This window comes from Typopeltis vanoorti, chromosome 6 (assembly GCF_054136105.1).
Source record: "Typopeltis vanoorti isolate ZY-2024b chromosome 6, IOZ_Tvanoo_1.0, whole genome shotgun sequence".
Classification (NCBI taxonomy): domain Eukaryota; kingdom Metazoa; phylum Arthropoda; class Arachnida; order Uropygi; family Thelyphonidae; genus Typopeltis; species Typopeltis vanoorti.
Window position 1 is genome coordinate 78,286,426 of NC_143554.1, and position 18,575 is coordinate 78,305,000.

The 18,575-nt window shown below is 32.5% G+C and overlaps 2 protein-coding genes across 2 annotated transcripts in view; one reads left to right on the forward strand and one right to left on the reverse strand.

Annotated features, from left to right (window-relative positions):
• Positions 1-376: 376 nt before the first annotated feature.
• LOC150105600 (zinc finger MYM-type protein 1-like) lies at positions 377-2,086 on the forward strand. The gene has a single exon (XM_090393990.1). The coding sequence runs from the start codon at positions 377-379 to the stop codon at positions 2,084-2,086; it is 1,710 nt and encodes a 569-aa protein (XP_090250116.1).
• A 3,979-nt stretch (positions 2,087-6,065) lies between these two features.
• The window catches only part of LOC150105601 (sodium-coupled monocarboxylate transporter 1-like), a 75,040-nt gene continuing 62,530 nt past the window's right edge, over positions 6,066-18,575 (reverse strand). The window contains exons 5-8 of the mRNA XM_090393991.1: positions 15,522-15,738; positions 12,240-12,394; positions 11,798-11,938; positions 6,066-6,108 (exon numbers count right to left, since the gene is read on the reverse strand). Coding sequence (XP_090250117.1) covers positions 6,066-6,108; positions 11,798-11,938; positions 12,240-12,394; positions 15,522-15,738 — 556 coding nt within the window. The remainder of the gene's footprint in view (positions 6,109-11,797; positions 11,939-12,239; positions 12,395-15,521; positions 15,739-18,575) is intronic.

Here is an 18,575-nt window from a genome sequence, read left to right on the forward strand (position 1 = left end):
CACGAAATCCGTTATTTATTAAAAATTACAAAAATACGAAATAGACGTTTTATTGCTATAATTTATTTTTTAATATATCCGTAGGATGAAACGAATAAAAGAAAGCAGAGCGTCATTTAGAAAGAAAAAGAAGGCAAGGGAGGAAATATAGAATAAAAATACTGGAGCACTACTCAAATACATCTCCCATGAATCAACTTCTAGTTCTTTTAATATTGTTGCCTCAAGTACTGGCAAAGAAGCCGCCCTCGAAGGCGAAAAAACTTATTCCAATGTTGTTGAAGAGTAAAGACCTGGCTCACATACTGGCGAAGAAGTAGAAAGTTCATCAAGTTCTGATGAAGAGTCTGCTGCACAAATTATTCCGTCTATTTCTATGAAGGATGTTGGATTATGGCCTAACAAGATTGACGACAATACAACAGTATTCCTGGTACGTCAAGGTCCGTTTGCAATTCAAAATTTAAACGCCGATTTTAGTGAAGGAGTAAAACGTCCTGGTAATATAATTAAAGCCAAAGGTGAAACAAGAAAGCTTAATCGCGACTGGTTTTTTCAAATTTTGCCTAATGGTGAAAAACTGTTAAGATCGTGGATGGTGTATTCACCATCGAAGAAAAGTATTTATTGTTTTTGCTGCAAACTGTTTGATGATCTTTGTCAATCAAGTTTTAACACGGAAAATGGTTTTAACAAATGGTGTAAACTTCATCCCAAAATAAGTCAACACGAGTTGAGCCCACTGCACATTCGATCATTTTCCCAATGGAAGGAATTAGAAATAAGACTTGGACATGGCGCAACTTTTGATAAACTACAACAACAGAATATTGATAAGGAAATTAAAAAATGGAAGGAAATTCTTACAAGAATACTTGATATAATTAGATTCTTAGCAAAACAAAATTTGGCGTTTCGAGGTCATCGTGAAAGTGTTCATCAGGAAGACATCAATTCAATGGAAAATAGAGGAAATTTTCTAGAGCTTGTTGACTTGTTGGCTAAGTACGACCCAGTATTACATGAATATGTAATAAAAATTAAGATGGGTAATAAATATAGTATCTCTTATTTGTCGCCGAAGATTCAAAACGAATTCATAGAGCTATTGGGAGGCGCAGTGAGAAAAACAATTATGGATCAAATGAAGAAAGCTAAATACTTTTGTATGATATTTGACAGCACTCCAGATATTTCTCAAAAAGATCAAACCAGTCAAATTATTAGATATGTAGTTATTGATGGTAGCGAAGTTAAAGTTGTAGAATCGTTTATTGACTTTGTAGAAACTAAAGGAAAAACTGCCGAGGAAATCACAAATATGATTTTAACAAAATTAGAAAATGACGGTTTAGATATAAAAAATTGCAGAGGACAGGCTTACGATAATGCTGCCGTCATGGCAGGAAAGCACAGCGGTGTTCAAACTCGCATTAAGGAAATAAATCCAAATGCAGAATTTTTCGCATGTACAAATCATTCTTTAAACCTGGCATGTTTACACGCAGCTTCTACTGCTATCGATTCCATAACATTTTTTGGAACTATCGAACAGTTGTTTTCGTTGTTTTCTTCTTCCACTCATCGATGGGATGTTTTACTTTCTGTCACTGGTCAAGGTGTTAAACGCAGTGTAGAAACTCGCTGGAGCGCTAGAGCAGAAGCGGTAACTATAGTAAAAAACCAATTTTTTTACATTTTAAGCGCTTTAGAAAAATTAACATCTGAAGAAGAAAATAGTAAAACGAGGTCAGATGCTGGAATATTACTCAATTCAATGCAATCCTTTTCTTTTCTATGTTATCTCAATTTATGGGAACCCGTCCTTTTGGAAATTAATGACGCGCAAAAATACCTGCAAATAAAAGGGTTAAATATCCGTCAATGCCATATAAAACTAAATTCTTTGCAAACCCATTTCATGGAAGAAAGAGATGCACTAATACAAAACGCTGTTAGAGCAGCCAAAACAATTTGTGAAGAATTGGAGATATCGACTGAGCGTCGAGTTAGAAGGAGAAAAAATATGAGTGGGGAAAATTCACGAGACGTGGGACTATCCTTAGAACAAGAAGTACGAAGATAAATGTTTTTATCTATGGATAGAATTATAAAGGAAATAAAAGAACGCTTTTATCAGTTGCATGTCCTTGCAAGAAAATATTCGTGTATAATACCATGTAACCTACTAAATGAAGAATTTGAATATCAAATAAATGACTTTATTGACATTGATAAAGAACAGTTCCATATTGAAAGAAAAAGGATCCGGGTTTTTATGGCTGTACCTACACTACAAGAAGAGGCAAAACGTTGGAAAAACTGGGGGGAAGGCCCTCTTGATCTAATAGAATTTATTCAACAGTATAGATTGGAAAATTTTGTTAAGAATTTTTTTAACCATTGCTATCAGTGTCGCTAGTTGCGAAAGGAGATTCTCCAAATTGAAGTTGATAAAAAATTATCTTCGTTCCACAATGATTGGTTTAAGACTACAAAATCTTGCAATATTGTCCATAGAACAAGAAATTACAAATAATATAAATTTTGAGAGCATTATACACGATTTTTCTACTATGAAAGTTAGAAGAGTAAATATATAAATATGTTTACATACACATATGTGTACAATTTGTTTGTTTATCCAAAATAAATGAAATTATTTATTTATAAATATAAAATAAAAATTATTTAATGGTAATTTTTGTAAATTAGGTATATGTTTTGTCTCATAGGTGGGGAACCTGCGGCCTCCGTAAGTTTCTTGTGGCCTTTAAAAAAGAATCTTGTATTTTTATAAAAGTTGCATTTATAGGTATATCAACTTATGCGGCCTCCTTTATTACTGCCTAATTTAAATATGGCATCCAATGGTAAAAAAGCCCCCACCTATAGTTTGTATCAATTACAATTATTTATTTATGTTTATTAATTTATAAAAACCACCATTTGTTTGACTTAGAAAGGGCGGAAATTGGAGACCGCTCCGGGCGGCAAAAGTTCTAGGTCCGCCACTGCATGATTCACGATTGATATAATTCATCTCATAACATGAATCAATTCGTGATTCATATGATTCGTGATTAGTGACATTGTTCATATGATTCATGATACGCGACAAGATTCTTGTGATTAATTCATAAATGTCACGTAAATTTTTAAATGCCAGAAAACATGTTTCATACGAGTCCTGATTCTTGACATGATATCATATGATTAGTGCTACGACATGTTTCATATGATTAATAATTCATGTCTTGATTCATAATGCTCATTATGAAACCTACCGTTAACACGCGAGGTAATTCATTTGAAAATGTTTTCCTGTTAATTTTTATATTTATACCGACACTGTCCATAGCTAAATTAGCATTTGAATACGAAAGTTAACTTTTTTTTAACATGTTTGGTTTATTGGGTGCTAGATCAATAAGTTACAGGTAAAATGCTGAATCAGTTTTCAGTATCTTGTGAAAAAATAGAATTCTTTGAGACATTCATTCACATCAAATGATTATATTAAATTATATGGTAGAATATAACTATAGAATACATGTAATTATTTTCCTATAAAATAATTCGTCTTATATATTGATATAGTCCATTTTCTTAGCTATAAATATTAATTTTATTACCATTTGATTTGCTTTTATTGTGTAAATTCCGAGTAGAAACACTCCTAGCATTGGCCCATTTGTAATTCCGAGTAAAATCATGCTTGCTTGAAAAACCCCATCAAATGATCCAACAGAAAATGCAAAAGCGATAAACAACAGTCCATAAAAGGAAGCTAAAAGAAATTTTTTTTATCATTTATTTACAAACATAATAATTGTAAAGAATATTTTAGTAAAATTCTGCATAATGTTTTTTATGCAGAACAATTAATATATGTGGTAAATTACTCAACCGTTTGAAATATCTACTTTTTATCTAGAAATACCTAGAAAAAAAAATGGGATATGAGGATGACCTACCAAATACCTGAAAGTTATATTAGCATGCTTTTCAAATATTGTTCAACATAATTTAAAATGTCACATGGAAAACTGTCTGTAAACTATTGTTAGTATTTATTTATTCAATCAATCAAGCAATTAATTTACAAACACGCTTTGTTAGAATGTGTAAATATGGTTTCACATGTCAAAATAAAAATAAAAGCAAAATTTGTTTCGTACGTTTATTCAGCGGTCTTAGTAATTCGGATGCAACAAATTTATTTTAAAAGCAATGTACAGTTAAAATGGAAAATTATTGTGGAATATTTACCAACTGTTCTGGCTAAGAAGGAACTGTGTTTAAAAAGACATCTGAAGCAGGCATGTGGTTCGAGTACGTCCTTCACTGTCACAGTAGTCAAAGAGTTGATTGAAGAAGAAATTGTGCTTAAGCCTGCGCTTATTAATCCACAAATGCATAAACCCGACACTCCAGGATAAGAAGAAAATAGTACCATAGAAAAGTATGCAAACAGCTAGAAGAAATTTAAAAATATTAAATTGTTCAGAACATAAGAATAATAACCCAAAATAATCTTTCACTTGTTTTGAAGTACTATCTCACAATAAATCTCTAAGAAAGCAAGATTTCCGTTACCAGATTTTTTTTATTTTATTATAATAATTTTTTTGTCCTCCATCTAGCATTTTATCATTCGATGTCCATGTTCGAAATTTCTGAATCGCGTTCAGTAATATTTTATTGCCTTGGTGTGATCTGCCTTGTGTTATATGGATTTTAGTGGATTTCGCAAATCACTTCAGTACAACACTTTGAGTTATTATTATTATCTCTGTAGATTATTATCACTAAATTCAGTTGTTAAAATCGTGAAAATATTCTAAATATTTAGACTTTTTGCTCATGCTTCGGTTTTAGTTTTAATCCAATCATTTTACTGCAGGATTAAGGAAATACGATTCTAAATACTATTATTTATTCCACATTGCCTAAATGGAATTTATGGAAATTTCATACATACGCAATTTCTATTTTGGTATTTCAATGAGATCGTTCATAGCAGAAAAAGAGGAAACATATATTCTTATGGAAATAGAACGGGTTTGATATTTTATAAGGATCCTTGACTTTTAACGACTAAGTAAGATTTTTAGAAGTATATCATGGTGGAATATAGCATCGTTTGATTACCATAAATGTGAGAGTTTGATAATAGTACTATTAAAAAGAAGCCTGTGAGACATTTCCCCTAAATACAAAATATCTGTGAGCTATATTATTTAAATCAAATTAATGTAAAATGTATCAAAGTTATTTTCCACTAATTAAATGTTGAAATTCTCAGTACGAAAACAACGTGAACATCGATATTTGAAAATTTAATACTGATAGATTTTATTAATTTCAGTATTAAATTATATTATGCACTGTTAGGTGCACACTACTGATAAAAGGATGAAGCAAACAGGATTGATTTGCAATCATTTACAACATTCATTATGCTATACTGACATAAAACCAATGTAAACAATCATATGAACTTGGGCAAAGTGTATATGCGTTAACCGCAACTTATATTTAGGAGAGGTTGATCTTTTTTTAATCTATACTTCGAATGTTATACTTCCATTTTAACTTGATGAAATTTACTATTTAGTCTGTATTGTATTTTCGAGAATTATTTCAACTTTGATGTCAGATCGCTCAATTTAATAGCTAAATTATGCAAAATAAAATTAAGTCATAATCAGTGTTAGTCAGTGTTTGAAAATGAATGATATCAGTTTACGAAATTAATGCGAAACCCGATTTTTATCTAAATATTAGTTAATTATCGATGTTGTGTATCACAAGAAAGTTATAATAAAGTAAAAAAAAAACAGTGTAAATATGGAAAATATGCGGAGATAACATTTTGAAAAGGACACCAAGAACACGATTTTCATAATGACCTAAAGAATAAAAATTGTTTGATGAAAACATTGACAAATATTTTGATATTTGGCCAATGCAAACATTAGTCACAATGGAATTCAAATTCAAAGACAGCGATATGATGCTAAATGTAGATCGAATTTTTGAGTTTCTCTATTTCATATATTTCATCTTTCATCATAAACTGTGTCCATAGATCCAAAGGGAAAACTTAAAAAATAAAATAAAATAAAATAAAATAAAATAAATTCACTAACGGCCTTTATTTCGCAAAACGGAGTAAACGAGGAGGTTTAAGCCCTTTTTCACTTTTGGAGAGTGAATGGGCAGTTCCATCTTCACTTGTATCCATCCCGACATAGCCGTCCCAAGACGATAACTAATTTTAAGCCGAATCCGGTAAAGAGACGGCTGGTATGTGGAGCCATCTTGTGATATCTAATCCTAGCGCTGTATTTATTTTATGAAATAGTGTGAGTTCATTGAGTTTTAGGGATAAAATGTGAACACTGATTACCCATTTTCCTGTGCTAGAGATCGACTAATTCATGAATTGTTCGAAGAAAGTTTCTCTTATGGCAGACTGGATCTGAAAGCAGAGCTTCTTGCACGATGGAACATTACTTCCACTAACCTATGCAATATTTCAGTGCAAATTTACGAAAAAACATTATACTATATAAAATTATAAGATTTTACACAAATATATAAAGTATGAAATGGCTTTCTATGAATGAATGTATGCTCAAAATATTTTAATTTAATTACAATCAAAAAATTTTAAATGCTACTTTACTTAAGTTTGAAGTAATGAAAAATCTCTTGAGGATTTAATTTAGACTTCCGTCATCTGAATCTGTAATTCAGTTTAGGATAAAGAAAACTGCATTTGGTGGAGTACAGAAAATCAAAAAAAGCGAAAGTTATACAGCTTTTAAGATTTAATTATATTATTGAATTATAGCAATTCATGACATTATTCACTTGATAAAAAAATACTTTGTGATAACACTTAAATATTTACTTCTTTCATGTAAATTCTGTAATTTTACTGCTTACTTGGTCTGGCAATGTCACAGCTGCTGTTTGATCTTGGAGTGGATCGCATGTATAAAAATTAGCATACATCACAAGACCCAAGGTAGCGCAGGATATCAAGTGCACCATGCAAAGAACCCCTGCTATTGCAAGAATCCTAAAAAGCAAAGGAAAGATTTTTTTTTCCATTTAGAACAGTTGGATTAGAAAATGTTTGTTTCAAATTAACAAAACGCGACCATAGCATATGAGTGAAACGTTTAACAATTTCAGCCTAAATACATTGATTATATTTGGAATTTGTAGATAAAATTTTAATCCCAACACAGGAAAGGATTGTCTGTTATATCGATTGTTCACTCGGAGAAGAAATATAAAATGACACCAAAATTAAAATAAATATCCAGTGATCTGATTTTTTACGTGTCTAACCTGAAAAGTAGACTTACTCGTATCTATGCAGCAAAATGGCAGATAGAAGGAGAGAGTTCATAATTAGGACATCCAGTGCAATCACCAATAGCTCTGAAAGAGGAACGCCGTGTTTACGAATTTTGGGAAGACCACATGAGCAATCAGAGGATAATATCCATAGGAAATTTAGCAAGAGCAGTTTCATATGGAAATCTTATACAAAAAAGTGTTACGATGCATTGGTATAACGTCCTAATTTTAATAAGATTAATATATTTCATTTAGTTCCTTCAAGGGAAGTTCTCTTCTATGCGTCTTTTCAAAATTTCGTTTGTTTCTTTAAATAATAAATTTCTTTAAATGTTGAATTTTATTTATATTTATTTGTGTTGCACCCAAAATGATTTTAAAATTTACTGGCAGTTGTCACCTTACCTAACAAAGGATATCGCATTTCTGAGTTTTCTATAAGATGCGCTGCCTATTCTTCCACTCAATTAATCCAAAAAATTGTCTGCAAGCCACAGACCAAATTTTTGTAGTAATAAATGAATTGTTATAAATTATTCGTACCATTAAATAAATTCTTCTATGTCTGCTCACATTCCGAAAAAAATATACATGTAAGTTGAGTAAATCTTGAACCCTAAGATGACTGTCAAGCGTAATAATTCATTTCTGGGTCTGTCTCTCGCTGAAATCGTTTTGTTCACTTCATTCCAATAGATGCTCCCTATAGCATACCTTCTATTGACACGGTTAAGACCTTTTAATGGATGCTTCCTTAGGATATGAGCCGTGATGTGTAGGATTATGCCTGGTACTGGGTATCCTGATGAGTTAAGTTTTCTTTTAGAGTCACGTAGCGATCTCCAAAAACTTCTCCAAACTCTTAAATTTAAACAAACCGTGGTTACCTGATAATGTGGTCTTTACTACTAGATTCCATTGAGTATTTGCCCTAGAATGATGAGCGGTTCTTGCTGGCTGCTTGTGGAAGCTGGTGTTTGGCGTTTCTCGGTGATCAGTTTTTGTCTGTCATTGAATAAATTTGAGGCTTCTGTGGGTGCTTGTCAGCGGAAACTCTGCTGAGTATCCTCAAGGAATCAAATGATATGAATTACAGTCTTTTGGATCACTGATTAAACAATAGTTTAGAGTGGTCTAACGTATCATCTAGTTTTGAAGAAGTCTCCATTATTTATAAAGTGGTCGGATAATAAACCTTCTTATAATGCAAAGAAATATACATCTGAAAGGAAGTACACTTTGCATTTAGGGATACAAAGACAACTGGTGTAAATATTCGACAGCCTCCATATGTCATGCGGCTCCTATTGCGAATAAACTACGGATTTTTAATTTTATTAATTTTATATATATTTTGTATATTTTCATTTAACTTTACATAGCATGGAAGCCCTACCCTAGAGACCACACAACGAAATTTTATGCCGATTCAGGCCTCCAATAAGAGGGGCAATGGTCTCAAACTTGGTAATCAAATTTATCTGCCACCTGAAGATAATCACATATGTCCATTCTCACAGCGGGATTCGAGCCCGCACCCTATTGATTCGCAAGCATTTACCCTAACCCAGGGGTCTTCAACCTTTCAGACAGTGCGGGCCGCAGTTAAAATTTTAATGAAGCCCGCAAGGCACTAAGCTATACTGCGGTATTTAGAATTGTAAGATGCTTTCCAGATTCACTAGGAACGCTGTGCATTTGATACTTTACATAAAATGTGATAAAAATAAACAAACTCAGCTTTAAGAGCGTGGGTAGGAGTCGGATTCAGGATAAGTAAATACAATTAATGCATGAAAAACTAAAATTTAATGAAGAAAACATTCATAGTTTACAATGTCAATGGGCATCTTGGCAATGGTTTTCCTTGACCAGCTTGTCGATGTTGGCTTCAATGTTGGAATTCCATATGCGCAGAGTTTTTTCAAGATGTTGGTCCATAACCTGAGTTCTTGTCTTGGACTTTACATGCTTCATTGTAGAGAAAAACTGTTGTCATAAGTGTGCTTCCTAACAAAGCGCACATCTTCAAAGTATGCCGTTGAAGATTAGGGAATGCGTCCTCAGAAATGTAGTCTTTGTAAAATGTAAGGAAGGGCGCATTTAATAATTTTTATCTCAACGAAGAGTTGGTTTGGAGTTCAAGCAGCTCCATTTCTACTGACCCTCGCATTTTGGCAGAATTGACTGAATGGCATTGAAAATAATTCTAAAGAAGACTGTTGGTTACAAAAATCACTAAATCTCTCTTCGAACTCACTTCGCAATACTGCACGTTTTATAGCATATTAATCAAGAGACGAACATTTGGACACAGCGAGAAGCTGAAAAGGAGTTTTTTTTTTTTTGTACGTTGTGCCTCCCAGAGTTTGAGCTTTGCCACAAAAGCATTGATGTGATCAAACAGAGTGTGCACCAGTTGATCTTTGGATTGTAGCATCGTATTTAGGTCATTCATATGCAACGAGATGTCGGTCACAAAGGCAATGCCTGTCATCCACTTCGGGGCGTAAATTCCGCAATCGTGTTCCCCTTGATTTGCATGAACTGCTGTATTTCGCTCCTTAAGTCAAAGACTCTATTAAGAACCTTCCCTCTGCTCAACCCACGCACATCACTATAATAAACCACATCACCGTGATTCGCTTCGGACTCTTTGGTTAAAAACTCTCAAAATTGACGATGATTCAATCCACTTGCCCTAAGAATGTTGACGACAGTCACAATAACTTTCAGGACATTCTCAAATCCAATAGTTTTCGTGCACAAATTCTCCTGGTGGATTAAACTGTGGTAATGGACGAAACCTTTTCCCTATAATTCGGGTTCTTTCCGTAGCAGCGCAACAAACCCTTCGTTTTTCAACACCATAGCAGGGGCACCATTAGTTACCACACGCTCGGGGTTAGTTAAGCTGATGTCGAAATGCTGGAGAGTTTTCTTTCAGGCTTCAAGAATATCAGTGCCTTTCATCGTTCTCTTCATAGGTACGAGCGCTATCAGTTCTTCTGTCACAGTGAATCGTTGATCAATGCCACTGACAAAGATAGCCTATTTTGCTATATCCTTCATATCTGTTCTCTCCTCTACAGCAAGTGAATATGACGTAAATTCGGACGACCGTTTTTTTAAGTTCCTTCAATATCATTGACAAGGTCATCGACACATCGTGCTACAGTTATTGGACGCATTTACTACTGTTATTGGACCAGTTATTGGATCGAAATTTGACGCATGCTTTGTCTCATAATGTAGTTTTATATTGTATTCTTTTATACTGACACTGACTCGCGATAAAATAAACACACTGGCTTATCGTCGATCGGCACAAAACAGTACAAATTTGTCCACTTTTCATTAAAAACCCGACAAGAATCACTTGATTTACGCTTTTTACTCGTAGACGCCATAGTGACGAAAGGTGAACCTATAAATTATCCAAGCTGGCCGTGTAACGGTTATTATCCACTGAATATGTCTCACACTAATGAAAAAATCAGTCAATATAAAAGCACAATATGGCTTACACAACGAAATTTCTTGGCTTATACACGAATATCACACTGTTCACTACTGACTGACTGACTGACTGTGGATGAGATCCTCTTGTATTTATATGAAAATAACGAAGTATCGAGAACCTTCGAAATTGTATCTGGAAGGCACTAGAGAGCGCATTCGTACGGACTGTTGCTTCAGCCATCTACCTGTGACGTTAGTACTAGTACTTAAGTACCGCTTGGCGCTGGTAGATGGCTGAAGAAGCATGACTATTTAATATTGATTTTTATAGAATTTCATGGAAAGTATCAAATGCACAGCGTTCCTTGTGAATCTGGAAAGAATCTTGCAATTCTAAATACCGCAATATAGTTAGTAGCCGGCGAGTTTCATTCAAATTTTTTTGTTATTTAATCGCGTTTTAATGTAAAGTAGTTATTTTTTCAAAATGGTCGGCGGACCACGACAAAGAGCTCCGCGGGCTACAGGTTGCCCGCGAGCCATGCGTTGAAGACTTCTGCCCTAACCACTCGTCCAGCCTGACAGCTGTGGGTCGTCCTCTGCTTAGTATTTAACTCTAATACTAAATTTTACTTCATTTCACTCAACTAAACTACCGATTTTTGATTTTATTATCTCTAATTATTATTGAGTCAAGAGCTTATATGTGATTAAATCAATCTAGAGCTCAAACGTTTAATTAATTTTACGTCATAATGACGCAATAAATATTCAAAAAAATATGAAAAATCCTCAGAAAAAGAAAACCCTTTTCGTATTGTTTTTTGAAAATCTTCGGGGCCTATAAGTTCTGACTAAATTTATTTATCAATAAATATATAAACTTGTTTTAATTTCATTTGCAAAAATAAAATGCAATTTTTATGAATATTTCGAAGACCTGAATTCTACTCACCATTTGGCATCCTTAAATGATTTTGCAGCAAGCACTCTTTGGGCTGAAGTCTGAGTCGTTCCTACGAATGAAATCCATAAGCTCGTATTGCCGATCATCACATTCCAAAAGTTGTATCGCTTGGTCATATCCAACTCAAATCTATAAAGAGGTATGGATTATTATCGTGTAACATGCGTAAAATGACAAAGAGAGAGCGCGCCAGCGTGGTGCGTGCGTATTTGAGTGTGTTTGTTAGAGAGAGAGAGAGAGAGAGAGAGATTTCATTTAGCCGATATGAAGCCGAGTGTAAATGTTCATTCTTGGTTGATTTCAGGTTGCATTAAAGCAACTCGAACTGAACTTCAATTACTTCAACAGAGACAGAAATTGTTTTTGTTTATTCAATAAATTGAATATTTTAATAGATAATTTTGAATAACATGGCTTATTTCATACATACGTGGGAGAATGTAATCTTCCTCCGCTGAGTCCTATGTCAATAACCTTATGAAAACCACCTGCTTCAACGGATCCCAGTCCGATCATCAGAATTAGGGCAATGAGTATTAACGTAGCCTGACATACATCAGCCCACATCACGGCCTTCATTCCACCCTGTAATATGCATGTATCATAATTAACTTAAGATTAATGACAAATACTAGTTTTCCGATGGTTTTACACATGCTAAAGAAATATTTAATATATATATATGATCATTAATTAAAAATTATTTAATTGTAAATATTTTGAATAATTTGAGTATCTTAGGACATCATCAGTATATATATATATATATATATATATATATATATATATATATATATATATATATATATATATATATATATATATATATATATTATTCTATAAGAAAGTGATTGAAAACGTTCTACAAGAAGAGTGCCATTAATCAGCAGAACTGGCCATTTCTGAAGAGAATGAAAATTGTTTAGGGAGGTGTTATTTGCAGAACTTGAAACAACAGAGCAGTATTCTAGAGATTGTCGGATTTGGGATTTACACAGAGTAAGTTAATGTCAGGCACAGAAGTACCGTCTTGAACGGAAAATGATGCAAAATTTTTGGAAGCCGATGATGCTATAGAATTGATATGACTATGTCAGGAAAGATATGGATTAAAAATCAGCCGAACAAAGTGGATTTTGTCTTGACTTTTGCGCTGAACACTATCAAACGTTACAGGAGAAAGTCTAGCATGGAAACACCTATAATTGGCGTCGCTAGTTAAGTGGCAGTTCTCCAAGTGTTGAAGAAAATGACTGTTGATAACCTTCTCAATTACTTTGGACAAAATTGAGGTGAGGACAATAGATCGATTGCTTGTGCTAGACGGTTATCAGAACTATTAGTACATGGGCATTCGTATATGCTGCAGGATGGATGTCTGGTGAGGACAATCCCGTGTATAGATAATAAAGAGCAATCGGTTCAGGAGTACATCGAGATTCCATAAGCCCTTGCCGACTTTGTAGTATCCAAGTTTTTCAGTTTCATGTGTTAACTTATTCTAAATGTTTGAAAGAAATCGACCTGCATTGTTTTATATTTGGCAGGTGGATTTCTTCCGTTTGCTCTATTTGCAGCTAAGTAAAACCCAGCTGAAAGTGCGCGTACGTTTCCAAAGATATACTTGTTTTGGAGAAAAATATCCTACCATTACACCCTTATGAAGGAGAATAGTAAATGAAACATTATTTACAGGATTTTATAGTCTGGAAAACTTGAACCCTATATGATGGTTTCAGTGAATGAGAGCATTGATTCAATTTTAATCGTTGAAGGATTGTATTGTCAGTCGCAAGACTAATAAAAATTCAGAAATTCCAACTGAAAAGTCATGTATATGTGTACCTACATTTTTAACAATCAATTAACGAGAAAAAAAAAGACAGGTGACAATATAAAAAAAATAATAAGTAATAAAACAGGATCCTTACTATCGTAGAATAGAAAGCACAGATTAGTCCAATTATAAAAATTAGCGTCGAGTCTGATATTCCTGTAACACAATTCATGCTGACAGCAGTCGCATATAAAACTACTCCAGAATACAGAGTCTGTGAAAATTAAAACAATAAATAAATAAAAGATGAAACATCTCGGTATTTAAGAAGATAGAATGTAATATTATATTCAGATTAACTCGGTAAATAATTAGAATGTACAGTAAAATTAATCTAATTCGGACATTCCAGAATGATACTTACTGCTTGCATTAAAAAGACAATTGATGAAAGGGTCCTTACCCAGTTTCCAAATCGTTTCTGCAAATACTGAACAAAAGGACAATTAGAATCAAATAGTTTTCCAAGTTGATAGGAAGGTATGCAGTCCAAAATTCACCAAAACTATTTGCTATTAATAGAAGAGAATTCCAAAGATTTATTCATTATTCAGATATTTGGAGTCCTTCCCTTTAATTAATAAAATAATGCAAAACGATATGGAAATAATTATAATTTGTATAATTTGCTTAAAACAACTAAAGTATCTACCACTTATAGCTTAAACTTCGTGGATAATAAACAAACGTTATGATTAAACAAGCAAGTTATCAAGTATCTGATGTTGTATTTTACGATACTATTAAAACTATATTATTTATATTTAAAATTAATATCAACTGTTAACAAAACTGTTTATTATCTTCTGTAGATCAGAAGGAGATTATGGAAACTATAATCTTCTGAATATTTGTTACTCTGTTATGATTTTGTACAATAGCCATACAAAACAATAAGATATATTTTTATAATTATTTATTTTACTTATTCTTTTGTCATCAACCTTGCATCTTTAACTCAGTCCATATCCCACTATTACTAGAAAAAAAATTAGAAAAACCCTATTACAGAAGTATCATCCTGAGAGATTTTAATTGAGTCGAATACCATCACCATGGAAATTTCAATGATCGAACACCAGTGAAAACTTGATTTTCGAAAGTCAGAGTGAAATTTAAACTTTATTCTCGTGAAACAGAATATAATTTTATCTTCTGACCCTGGTTGTGGAAATCCTGTACCTTGAAAGCATGGACATCTGTTGCATATTCGCATCGTGATGAGCTAAATTGTTAAATATCCTTTTGCAATAAATGACATTGAATTAGTTATTTTAATGTGGTTAGTTGTGTAACAGAACGAATTCTGTTACACAATTTATTTGTTACACTGATATCAAATTGTTACACAATTTAATATCAGTAGCTCAACTAATATTAAGATAAGTTGTACCAATTATAAGAGAAATGAAATATTTTTATTTGTTTGATTGATGAAAGAAATATTACCTGGATGGGTGAAAAACTCCTTCAAGTATTTACGATATTTACTAAATGTTAAATTAATTTATAAACTGAAACTTATCGGGTAAGTTACCTTACAAGAAAAATTAGAATTCGCCACCTAGATATTTTCTTACTTAAAAAAAAAAAAATAAACATCTCCCTTCAATTATTTGTATGCAAGTTTTCAGAGCAGTAGTATAAATATAAAGAGAGTAGTAGGAAGAAAACTATATTTGTAAAGTGTTAAGCCAGGATTGGTAAATAACTGTAGAATTCGAGTACCTCATTGATGGTGAATCTTGTGATACTGAAGTACACTGGCAAAATCAAAATGGCCGCTATGGTCAAGGCAACTGGAAAGCAAAGGATAACATATATTACACCACTACCAAATCTGTATATTTCTGAAGGAATCCCTACAGTGCTTACACTTGATGCGATAGTAGCCATCAACGAAAGACCAAGGGGAAGAACTCCTGTTTTCTTGTCTCCCAGTAAAAACACATCAGCTGTATTCTGTTTTCCACCAGTGAATCTGACATAAATTCCAGTAGCAGCAAATATAACCAAAGTTACCACGATCACGGCATAGTCGGCAATTCCTAGAGTGTAATTCATGGTTTTCTTCGTGAAAAACAAAGAATATCTGTAGAAAAATTATAAGGAATTATTATTTAATGATTTCGATGTATGGCTAAATAAAGCATCAAACAGATACCAAACATATTAATAACATAAGTTACGCTGTTTAATTCACAGACATTTGCAATTAGCATTCCATTCCAAGAGTGTCCTAGAAGAGAGAGAGAGAGAGAGAGAGAGAGAGAGAGAGAGAGAGAGAAGGTGCGTATTTGTAATGGTATGTATTTGTTTAGCATTTCCATTAAAATCAAAAGAACATTCATTTATGATAAGCTATTAGGAGTTTGAAGAATGCAAGGCATAGGATCAAGTTAGTTTACGAGACTTAACAAATTGCAATAGTGATTATGAAGTTTTAAATCTCACAGGAATATTCATAGGTAATTCATCCGTTTTTTTTTTTTTTGTTGTTGAAAAATGATTTTGTATCCTGCAGCAGTTCCTCGCTGGTAAAAGCTAGGTTTTAGATTCCAACTTAACTTCTAGAAGAATGATATAAATTTAAGCTGATGAAGAAAAGTAAAATTATTTATGTACAATGGCGCTGACTCAGAATTTCTCATATATGTATATATATATATATATATTTTTTTTTTTTTGGAGAGTCTGAACGACAGTAGTATATTATTAGTTTCAAAATTAACGACTAAATAAATATAGTTAATATTACTGAACGTTGTTTAGTCGTAAAATATTTATTTTAAATAGAGATTTTAAATTCGCGTTGTTTAGAAATTTATCGGGAAAAAATAGATACTGGGAAATGCAAATACTTGTACATATGTGAAAGTATCTTTTTTTATTTTGCTACCACCCACCAAAACTTTTTTTGCAAACCTATACTACATTTTGTACCGTGGATCGGATAACGTTTTTTCTTTTTTTTTGTATTATATATTATATATATTGTATTTTAATTTATTTTTTACAAAAGCCAGAAACCCTGCTCTAGTGACCAAACATGGAACCTTTTCAAGCGACTTCAACCTGCAATAAGTGGGAAAGTGGTCTTCCACCGAGCGATGAAACTCATCTCCCACCTAAGTGTCTCTGCATTCTGATCAAAATTTTATCTACACATAATATTTTTTTTTTCAAGTTGAACATATCATCTAGGATGCATAGGTCAAAGATTTCCAGGGAATTTCGATCCCAATATTTCATTCCTCATTTACATGAATTATTATTGTCAACATCCACTGGATTCCGACAGATTTAATTTTCGTACACACTGAGTGATAATTTTGTGAATCCCTCCACACCAAAATTACTATAAAGCTGCAAGTTCGGGGTACTGTGTCCGGAGAACTCATCGCAGGAAAACTGATCGACGGCAATTCATAGCTGGAAAATTAATCGTGGGAAAACTTAATCGCGGATATATATGAAAGAAAAAAAAAAGAAAGAAAGAAATATTTCCCATATAAGAAATATTTAAAGAATTATTTCTTTCAAAAAGGATTAAGAAAAAAATTAAGAAATATTTTATATATTGTTAAATATTTCGATTATATTTAGATTTCTGAAAATTATTATTCCGTATAACGTTATTAGTATACTTTCTTACTACAGGCTCTGCAGATAGAATTGCTGCAGAACTGGGATAAGATGATCAGAAAGAAAGAGAATTATATTTAAGAATATTTAGAGATAATAGTTATAACCAACTAATATTTATGGTTTACTATTTCATTTCTAACTATTAATAGTTAGAATAGTTATTAGGAAGAAGCCATTAGGAAAACGAAAACCAGGACATCCAGTTTAAACGATTCAACGATGACTTCTAAAGCCGGAACAGGCCATGCTAGGCCTGCCTAAATCCTTGATACGCATGATGATGATGATGATGATGATGATGATGATTAGGAAGAATAAAATAATAAAGAAGACAGTTCACCGTTTTTCCGTTCTTCGCATTTAGACATCTATGCAGGTCCGATATATTTTTATCTGACCTATTTCAAAAGGTGACGTGTTTTATTTATTGAATACACGTGTATTTTTAAACTGACTCCACTTTTCCTGCGTACGAAAGACATGTGATACTCTGCTACGGTTTACAGAGCTAATTTAAGATCATAGGTACACTTTTGAGTAATTATATTAAAAAAATGAAATTAAATACTTAACTGCTGTGAGATCATTATATAAATTATAATGCTAAATTGTCATTTCTGCATAGGAAATGGCAATTTCCTATGCGGTGTGTAGGAAGTTTTTTACCTTGGATATAATATAGGTGAAAGATGCCAAATATTTTAAACGTGGTTTTACTCCATTTCCCAAGTAAGCAAACAGAGAAATTAGGAAGAATAAAATAATAAAGAAGACCGTTCACTGTTTTTCCGTTCATCGCATTTAGACATCCATGCTGATTCGATATATATTTTTATCTGAGCTAATTGAGAAAGTGTCGTGGTGTCGTGTTTTATTTATTGAATGCACGTATATTTGTAAGCTGACGTTACCAGGAGTTGCCTAGATTAATACTACTTTTGGGATCACTTAGACTTGCACTACGTGCAGGCGCAAACTTCACTTATTTGTCTGTTTGCTTACTTGGGAAATGGAGTAAAACCAAGTTTAAAATAGCTTGGCATGTTAGCATCTTTAACATATATATATATATATATATATATATGTATATATATATATATATATGTATATATATATATATATATATGTATATATATATATATATGTATATATATATATATATATGTATATATATATATGTATATGTATATATATATATATGTGTATATATGTATATATATATATATATGTATATGTATATATATATATATATATGTATATATATATATATATGTATATATA